General features: G+C 49.9%; 1 protein-coding gene across 3 annotated transcripts in view; it reads left to right on the top strand.

The window, feature by feature from the left end:
* The first annotated feature begins 275 nt into the window (after window positions 1-275).
* Window positions 276-10,134, top strand: part of LOC140732459 (high affinity cGMP-specific 3',5'-cyclic phosphodiesterase 9A-like) — a 13,148-nt gene continuing 3,289 nt past the window's right edge. The window contains exons 1-7 of one of the 3 annotated variants that reach the window (XM_073055161.1): window positions 276-832; window positions 3,461-3,531; window positions 3,783-4,251; window positions 4,996-5,050; window positions 5,873-5,943; window positions 8,803-8,878; window positions 9,454-9,528. Coding sequence is in view for 2 of the 3 variants with exons in the window: in XM_073055141.1 (XP_072911242.1) it covers window positions 4,191-4,251; window positions 4,996-5,050; window positions 5,819-5,943; window positions 8,803-8,878; window positions 9,454-9,487 (351 nt within the window). In the remaining variant the exon portion in view is untranslated. Of the gene's footprint in view, window positions 833-3,460; window positions 3,532-3,782; window positions 4,252-4,995; window positions 5,051-5,818; window positions 5,944-8,802; window positions 8,879-9,453 lie in introns of all 3 variants that reach the window. The other 2 variants (XM_073055150.1, XM_073055141.1) reach the window with 2 other exon arrangements.

The following is a 10,134-nucleotide window of genomic DNA, read 5'->3' as shown; positions in this document are numbered from 1 at the left end:
CTGTGATGTTAATTAGCACCCAGTCTGTCTATTATTACCTCGGCTTTGAGGACTGATTTACATCTGCTGAGGATTAAACCCCTGTGATGCAGACACGGTGACACACTCTCCCCCCAAACCCAGCACCCAGCACCCCGGCATGGCAGGCTTCAGGACTGAACCCGTTCAATGAACATCCACGGGTTCTGATCGAGCAGCCGTCCCCGAGCTCCCAGAGGCAGAGAGAAGAGATTATAATGAGCCGATGATGAATATTTTCCATCCCTCAGACGCCAAGGACTGGGTTACCCTGGAAACTGGGTTGCAGAGAGGTTGTAATCAGCCCATGAGAGAGGCAGAGAGGGGGGAGAGAGAGAAGAAAGCAGTTTGCGATCAGTGTGAGAGAGAGGGCAGAGAGAGAAAGAAAGAGTGAGAGAGGGGACAGAGGTGGAGAAATAGTGATAGAGATAGCAGGAAAGCATATTGAGTTTGCTGAGGGATTGTAATCATTTTGTGTGAGAGGCAGAGAGAGAGAGAGTGAGGGGCAGTGTAAGTGGTAGAGAGTGAGAGAAAGAGAGAGAGACAGAGAGTGTGAGACGGGGAGAGCAAACTCCATGAGATGTTGTAATCAGTTTGTGATCGATAGAGAGGGGGGAGGGGGGAGAGAGAGACAGAGATAGAGATTGAGAAGGGGGAAGGAGGGAGAGCAGAAGAGACTCGGAGATCCCAGCTTTGTATTGGATTTCCGCGAGGGTTGTTCTGGAGCACGGGTCTCTGAGACACTATGGGATCTGCCCCTTCCGCAGCCCTGCCCAAAGTCATTCACCTGGAGGTGAATGGAAGGATTCGAAAGGTAGGATTATTGTCCAATGGTTTCTCACTTCATTCCTCATTATCAGCACCCAGAAACAGCTCATCCTTTGAAGGAATAGAGTCCGCACTTATCTAGCCCTGGGTTCACGGGATAGGAATCCAACTGTAACATGGATATGTATGGTGGGATGGTATGGAGGAAAATTCACTCTGCATCTGACTCCGGGAGTGTGTGATGGGACGGTGTGGAGGGACCTTCACTCTATGTCTAACCTCAAGAGTGTGTGATCGATTGGTGTGGAGGGAGCTTTGCTCTGTTTCTGACCACAGGAGTGTGTGCTGGGACGGTATGGAGGGACCTTCACTCTGTGTCTGACCTAGGAGAGTGTGATGGGATGGTGTGGAGGGACCTTCACTCTATGTCTAACCTCAAGAGTGTGTGATCGATTGGTGTGGAGGGAGCTTTGCTCTGCTTCTGACCACAGGAGTGTGTGCTGGGACGGTATGGAGGGAGTTTCACTCTGTGTCTCATCCTAGAAATCTGTGATGGTGTGGTGGAAGTTCCACTTGGTGTCTGACCTCGGGAACGTGTGATGGGATATTTGAAACATTGATCTCTAGTGGTGGTCCTAGACTCTGAAGAAGATTGGTTATTTCCTTGAACCCCAGGAGGTAGCCATGAGGCCCATCCTAACTGTGACGGTGCACGGAGCAGTCCCATTCCCACACGGAATTTATACGTAACCGGTTTTCCTCGCAGTCACAGTCTGAGAGCTGGGTCAGTAACTGAGACAAAGGCTCCCTGTCTTGTCAAAATGTTCTGGCAGCTCGTCATTTGCGCTGCCGGGGTGTCTGATCCCACTCCATGCCGAGGGTCCCTCCTGATCCCGGGAAACCTCTCCAGCCTGTTCTGTCTCTCCCATCGCCAGCCAGTAGCGAGGCCATTCGGCCCATCCCTCTCATTCCAGCCTTTGAAATAGCCTTTCCAATCAGACCCTCTTCTCCTTCTCCCGATGTTTATTCTCCATTGGGAATCTCCCACCCGATCTGTTTCCGTTGCACTTCCCCCTCCTTTCAGACAGAACATTATCTTACTTTCACCTCTCCACAGAAAATGTTCTACCCCCGCAGATACTCCACCATTTTGTTTTTGCTCCGATCACATCATCGTCCCCAGGAGTGGATATTTCCCATTGCTAAACCCGGGAATCCAGGAAGGAGGCGCTTCAGCCGGCTCAGAGTCCGTGCTAGCTCTTTATCAATCCCATCATTCCCACCTTCTGTTCCTGAACCAGTCATCAAATGGATCAACCTTCTTCCACACATCCAATCCCAACAGGCCGTGGGTTTGCTCATCTCCGAAGGTGAATTGTGAAATGAATAATTCATGTCCCAGAATTTATTCCGGGCATGTGTGAAATGATCCACTTCGGGAGATCAATATGTGGAATACTGTGTTGACAGGGTTGTTAAGGAGATGCTTGGTGTTTTGGCATTCATTAGTCACGGGATTGAGCTCTAGAGTCGCCAGGTGATATTGCAGATCGATAAAACTCTGATTAAAACATACTGGAGTATTGTGTTCACTTCTGGTCGCCTCAATTTAGGAAGGATGTGGAAGCCAAGGAAATTTACCAGGTTGCTTCCTGGATTAGACAGCATGTCTTCTGATGATAGATTGAGTGAACTAGGGCTTTTCTCTTTGGAGCAAAGGGGAATGAGACTTCACAGAGGGGTACGATATGGTAAGTGGTATGTATGGAGTGGACAGCAGCGACTTTGTCTCGAATGTGCCGCCTGGTAGAGGCAGATACGACAGAGGTGGTTAATAGTCAATTAGACAGGTGCAGGAATGTGCGGACAATGGAGAGATGTGGGGAGGAGTTAGGTGACATTAGTTTTAATAGTTTGGCACAATATGATGGGTGGAAGTACCTTTTCCACTGTTATCCTTGGCTCCAAGGGGATCTTTCCAATCACCTCTGGTCTCCCTGCCAGAGTCAAACACTCTCGTCCTGGGAACAATTCCGGTAAACCACTCCCGTGTCCTCTCACAAGCTCCCAGAGTGCGTTTCCCTGAATTACACCAAGTCATTTCAGGCTGGAATAACTAAGCCCAATGTGCTCACGCCTGGGGAGGGGGTTTGGTGGGTTGGGGCTTAGAAAAACCAGTGCGGCCCCCTCTCCAGCCTGTTAGAAGACAGGAGCAGTGGAGGGAGAGGAGAGGGAGATCGTTCAGCCGAATGACCCTGACACAGAAGCAGAGGAAGCGGCGATTTGGCTCCATGACCCAATGAACACTCGCCAGAGGTCCAAAAGCAGTTCCAGGGGCTCTACCCTATCCATGCACCCACCTCCCGGACTGAACCCTAGAACACTTGCCCCATGGGTGATGAGGCAGACCAGCACAGAGATGACTGTCGTCTGTCTCTTCCTCCTCCTCTTCCCCTCCCCTCTTCCCCCTCTCCCCTCCTCTTCTCCCCTCTTTTCCCACCTCTCCTCCCTTCTTCCCCTTTCCCTCCTCTCTCATCCTCCTCCCTTCCTTACTCTCTCCACTCATTCACCTCTCCATCCCCCTCTCCTTTTCCACCCCTCCCCCATCCTCACCTCTCCTCCTCCCCCATCTTCTTCTGTTCCGCCCTCCCCCCCCCCACCCCCCTCGTTCCAGGTGATCTTCAGCCGCTTATCCAGTCCGTCCGACGTCCGGGATCTCTTGTGTGCCGCTGCTGGGCTTCTCAGGTCAGTCGGGCCGCTTGGCGCAGCGACTAACTCCCCGCTCCTCAGTCAGAGGGTGGCACGTTCGAATCCGTACGTCTTAGCACCGAGGTCCGTGCTGGGGGAGGAGTAGTGAGGGGGGAGCGCTACGGGAAGCGGGGTGTGGAGGGAGCACTGTGGGACCGACCGCTAAGAGGGAGTACTGTAGGAGGGAGTTTTATGGAAAGCTGAGGCGGAGTCCGTCTCTGATTCTCAGATCTTCTCTTCCTATCCAGAGGGGGCACGCTGTCCTTGTTTGACCACAAGGGGTCGCCGGTGACCATTGATCCTGAGATGCCAGCCAATCCCAATAGGTAGGATTCGACGGTCAAGGGAATCGGGATGTTTGGGAATATCCTTGGAATTAGGAGATGTTGAGTAAACAATGGACAGGTTTAGTCGAGATTTAATCCCAGAAACCTGGGTTCGATCCGGCCCCTCACGCAACATTCCCTCCCTCCTCACTATCTGTATGGAGTTTGTCAGTGGACTGTGGCTGGAGATTCATTGTGGGGAGAGTGTCTGTGGGCTGTGGGAGGGCATTCAGTGGGTGAGGGGGGAGTTGGTGATGGGGAGTGGGGAGTGTCTGTGGGAGGAGATTCAGTCGGTGGGGGCAGTGTTCAGCAAAGTGACCGATATTAATTATGACATATTTGTTTTATAGTTCTCCATATAAGGTTGTTGTTACATCATCAGGGCCCTCAGGTAAACAATTTTTAAATGTTAAATTCTTCCCTGTATCAGGCCCTCACTGGCCCAGACCAGCGTTTTGCCCATCACTCTATCCCCGTCGCTTCTCGGGCCGTAGTCCTGGTTCAGACATGTGCACCCCACGGACAAGACAGCTCACGAACATCTCTACTTCCTCCGGAGGTTTGAGAAATTCAGCATGCCACTGATGACCTTGACGATTTTTATCAATGCGCAAAGGAAAGCTTCCTGCCCCGGTGCATCAGGGCTCGATACGGCAACTGCTCTGCCCGTGACCGCAAGGAACTACAGAGAGTTGGACACAGCTGAGCACATCGCAGGCACCAACTTCCCTTCCAAGGACTCTGTTTACATTTCCCTCTGCCTTGGTGAAGCAGCCAGCGTGATCAATGACCCATCCATCCCCAGACATTCTGTCTCCTCCCCTCTCCCATCGGGCAGAAGATACAAAAGCCTGAAAGCATGTACCACCGGGCTCAAAGACAACTTCTACCTCACTGTCATAAGATTATTGAACAGTCCCCTAGTGCAATAAGATGGACACTTGACCTCACAATCTACCTTGTACCTTGCAGTCTGCCTGACTGCGCTTCCTGGGCAATTGTAACTGTTACTGTTTTACCCTTGCACTATGTCGATGCACTGATGTGAGGAAATGATCTGTGTGGACAGAATGTAACATCACTGTACCTCGGCACTTGTGACAATAACAAGCTGATTTATTGATTTCACTCACAGACAGAGAGGTCCTCCTACAGAAATTCTGCACTGATGTCACCGTCCAGCTCTCCAGGTACTGGATTGAGAACAGCAGAAAGCGGGAACGTGATTACCGGCGCTCTCTCTCCCCTTCATCGCTGACGGTTCCCGTTGCCTCTGGTGGCCAGGCCCACAAGACCACAAGACAGAGAATTCTGCTCCGCTATCCCATCATGGCTGATTTATTTTCCCTCTCAACTCCATGGACATCAGAAGACTGGAGAGACCAGATAGTCTGAGACTGTTTACCCTGGAGCAGTGGAAGCTGAGGGGTGACCTAGCAGAGGTGTATAGGATTTGTGGGAAACATGTAGGGGAGACAGTTTTACCTTGTTAATGGATCTCCAAGCATGATAAAATGGACTCCTGACCTCCCAATCTACCTCATTGTAGCCCTTGTCTTCCTGCACTGCACTTTCTCCACGACTGTAACACTTTATTCTGCATTTTGTTCTTGTTTTTCATTTTAAATGTTTTTTTCATGTATGGGTATCAAAAACAAGGGGGCAGAGGGCGGAGGGGTAAAGTCCATCTGAGGGGTAATTGCTTTCACACAGGACATTAAAATCATTCTTACACAGAGAGGGGTTGTTTATCTGGAACGGGCTGTCAGAGAACATCTTCTGTTCCGTGTGTTCTCCCTGAACCTCCCCTCATCCCTCACCACATCTTCAGGCCGTGTAGGTCTTTGACGCAAAATGACATCTTTCACCGTGCATATCAATGATTTGTTGTTACATGTGACAAATAAAGCCAATCTTTAATCTTAATCTTTTTGCACTCCCCCCCCTTGATTTCTCAGAAAATTCCCTCTATACCCTCTCTCCTCACTGCCTCCCTCCCTTCCCCTCTGCAGGTCCCTGAGTGTGGACGAAATCGAGAGCGAGATTCGGAATAAGCTGGCTGTCTTGGAGAGACGGGTGGAGGGTGAGTGATGTTTGTGCACCCCTGCATCTCCAACCATGGTCTCCATCCCCCTCCTCAGTGACTGGGGGAGGGGGGAACGTGACATTTTCACAGTAATGTCATGCAGCTACGCCCTCCTCCCTCATACTGCCCCTCACTACTTATCCTCCTCCCCCTTGTTCTGCCTCCCTACCTCGTTCGTGTCCCTGTCCTTCTTTGAGAGACGCTCGAGCTCTCTTAACCTTTCCTCATAAGACATGCTCTCTAATCCAGGCAACAACCTGATAAATCCCCTCTGCACCTTCCCTGAAGTTTCCACATTCTTCCTATAAAGAAGTGACCAGAACTGAACACAGTTCTCCAAGTGGGGTCTAACCAGAGTTTTACAGAGCAGCAACATCACCCTGCAGCTCTTGAACCCAACTCAATCCCCCCACTGATGAAGGCCAACACACCACAAGCCTTCTTAAAAACCACTCACATCTTCCTATTAAACCTCGCCCCTTTCACCCCAAACATCTGGTCCAGTAGTTCCAAACCTGGGGTCCATGGAGCCTCGGCTAAGGGTAGGGGTACATAGCATAAAAAAGGTTGGGAACCGCAGCTGTAGTTCTTGGTTCTCTAACCCTGGCAAAAAGTTTCATCGTAATTACACACCTCATGATTTTCTACACCTCTATAATTTCACCCTACAGTCTCCTACGCTCAAAGGAATGACTATCGATGCAATGCTCCTCAGACAGGATGAAGAGGTCAATACTCCCCAATGCCATTAGGCTTTACAATTCTACCGCCAGGACTTAAGAACTTTTTAAAGCTATTATTAATGCTTTTTTGAGATGGTGATTTAGATGCATATCATATTTTTTTTTTACTGAGTTAAGTATTGTATGTAATTAGTTTTGCTACAACAAGTGTATGGGACATTGGAAAAAAGTTGAATTTCCCCATGGGGATGAATAAAGTATCTATCTATCTAATCTGCCAGGAGTGTTCCTATCACTCAAGGCCTTGAGTCCCAGCAATATTCCCATAGACGTCTGCCTTCTTTCTAGCTTAACGGTAGTTTTTCTATAACGGGATGACCAAAACGGTACACAATATTCAAAGCGGAGCCTCAACAACGTTTGGTGCATCTGTAACATTACGTCCAACTCCAGTTCTCAGTGCCCTAACTGATGAAGGCCGGTGTTTAGAAGGACGATGGGTGAACTCACTGAACCTTCTCAGATCCTGAGGGGACAGGGAAGGGGAGATAGTTTCCCCAGTGGGAATGTCTCTGGATTGAGGGGACAGAGTTATCAGAACTGGGGCGGGGGGAATCATTTAATACTGTGATGGGTAGGGGCCAGCACATGTCATCAGAAACAGGCATGACAGTGCCTCTGTTTTGTGGAATTTAATGCCATGCTTGGTGGTGAACACCAAGTCATTGGGTATATTTAAAACAGAGTTTGATATCTCAACGAGGGTCTCAATATCTCTGAAAACAAACGTTCTTTAAACCCGTTATCCTTGCCTTTTATTGTTACAGTCACATACAAGCTTTGTACTCACGAAAATTGAAGTCCTCCCCCTTACCAAGTACACCTTTCCCAGAAAATAACCTGTCCCAATCTATACATGCTAGATCCTTTCTGATACCATCTCCAATTTAGAATCTCAAACCTACCCTTTTCCATAAATATCTTGAAACCAATGGCAGTGTGATCACTAGTTGCAAAGTGGTCCCCTACACAAACTTCTGTCACCTACCCTGTTGCATTCCCTAATCGGAGATCTATTATTGCACTCTCTTTTGTTGGGATTTAAGGAAACGTTCTTCACTAACTCTTTCCCATCCAGCCCTTTTCACAGTATGGGAGCCCCAGTCAATAGATGGAGAATACAGGTGAGAGGCAATGCCGAGGCAAGGTAATGGGTCCTACACAGATTACAGAGGAGGAGCTGTTTGCTGTCTGAAGCAAATTGTGGTGGATAAATCCACAGAACCTTGTGTTTTTTGCAACAGTCTGCGATCTCACTACAAATTTGCTCTTCTAAATCCCAGGGATTATTGAGTGGTCGGTGGCGGAGGCAGATACACTGGTGAAATTTAAGAGACTACTAGATAGGTATATGGAGGAATTTAAGGTGGCGTTATATGGGAGGCAGGGTTTAAGGGTCGGCACAACATTGTGGGCCGAAGGGCCTGTACTGTGCTGTACTATTCTATATTCTATATAATCTTATTAAAGTGGTCATAACTTTCTTATTCCTCAGTTCTCCCATAAAGTCTCAGTGGACGAACATTCCAGTCTGTTCTGACTGATCACTGCCGTGGCATTTTCCCTGACCAGTAATGCCACCCCAGCCCTTTCATCACCCCCCCCCACCCCCCCGGTCAATCTGACTCGTCTAAAACAATGGAACCCCGAAATACTGAGCTGCCAGCCCTGCCTCCCCCCACAACCAAATCTCAAAGATGGCTAAAATGTCATAATTCCCCGTGCTGACCCGTGCCTTAAGCTCGGCCGCCTTTCCTACAACACTCCTTGCACTGAAACACGCGCAGCTCAGAACACCAGTCCCACCACGCTCAACCTTTTGATTCGTGACTTTGTAACATCTTTCTTCACAACATTTGCGATTAGTAATTTCGTGATTAGTAAGGGTGTTAAAGGTTACGGGGAGAAGGCGAGAGAACGGGGTTGAGAGGGATAGTAAATCAGCCGTGTCCGAATGGCGGATCGGGTCAGCCCACACGCCGACGCTCCGGTTCGATCGCTCCCCGTGATCGTTGCCCTCCTCCGTGGGCGTCCTCAGCACAGGCTGATCCCAGGATCCCACCGACCCGGAAGACGAGGCGGTTAATCGGGAATGGCTTGGATTGTGTTGCAGTGGAGAGCGGGAGGAGAGCCGAGATCGCCAAGTGTCGGGGGGAGATCGAGAGGCTGCGGGAAGAGCTTGCCAAGAGGTAGGAGGTACACAAGAGGCCAGCCTCCGTCTGATCCATGTCCTCAGGGTGAATTCTTCCCTCTCATTGGGCCGGATCAGCATTTATCGGCTCCCTCTCGCCTCCCTCAAAGGTGGGGCTGAGTCGCCCCTTCGAACCGCCGCAGTCACTGAGTGGGGAGCGCAACACTGTGGGGGGGCTGTGAGGAGGGAGCGTGGGCTGTGGGAGGGGTGGTTAGGAGGGTGCAACGCACTGCAGGAGGGGCACTGAGGAGGAAAGCTCACACTTTCTCCAGACGAGACGTTAATCCAAGGCCCGGTCTGTGCATGTTAAAGTCCCACAGTCACAAATGGGGAGTCTGGGATGGGTGGGGGAGTGTTTCTCTCTGGGGTCCCAGAATGCTGTTTATGAGATCTTACTGAGCGGTGTTTCCGTCTGCATAGACATAGGTATGTGCTTCTGTGAAGAGGCGCCAGGCCAGGGGTGGGGTGTGTGGTTTGGTGGGGCGGAGGTTTAAGACACGCATGTGGCTTTGACGTGGAGATGTTGCCCTCATACACTGACCTCCTGTTCCTCCTTGTGCCTCTCCCTCCCAGTACACCCTCTCTCCAGAGACCATCGAGGCACTGAAGAAGCCAACCTTCGACATCTGGCAGTGGGCTCCCAACGAGGTAGGCATCGGGAATTTCAGAGACGGAGCTTCTGAGCACAGCAAGAGTCCATCACCGGGCCATGAGGTGCAGTTCCTCATCGAGTCCCACTCCATGGGGGATTCCCTGTTTGAACACAATGTTATTGTACTTGGCCAACTCTGCTTGGAATTTTTATTGGCTTGTTATTGTCACGTGCACTGAGATACAGTGAAAAGCTCGTGTTGCATACTGTTCATACAGATCAGATCACTACACAGTGCATTGAGCTGGATCGAGGCAAAACAATAACAACACAGAATAAAGTGTAGAAGCTACCAAACGAGTGCAGTGCAGGAATACGATAAAGTGCAAGATCATAACGAGGGAGATTGTGAGCTCAAAAGTCCATCTTATCACATAAAAGGTCCATTCTAGAGTCTGAAAATCGTAAGATAGAAATGGTCCTTGAGCTTGGTGGTGTATGCTTTCAGGGTTTTGTTCCTTCTGCCCGATGAAAGAGGAAATGTCCAGGATGGGTGTGGTCTTTGATTCTGCTGTCACCTCTCCCTGTCCCAATCTATGAAATGTACACAACCTGTCACCTCTCTTCCCCAGTCTCTCAAATGTACACAACCTGTCACCTCT

The sequence above is a fragment of the Hemitrygon akajei genome, chromosome 1, assembly GCF_048418815.1.
Source record: "Hemitrygon akajei chromosome 1, sHemAka1.3, whole genome shotgun sequence".
Lineage (NCBI taxonomy): Eukaryota > Metazoa > Chordata > Chondrichthyes > Myliobatiformes > Dasyatidae > Hemitrygon > Hemitrygon akajei.
Note: the sequence above shows the minus strand (reverse complement) of the source record. Positions and strands in the feature narration are given on the sequence as shown.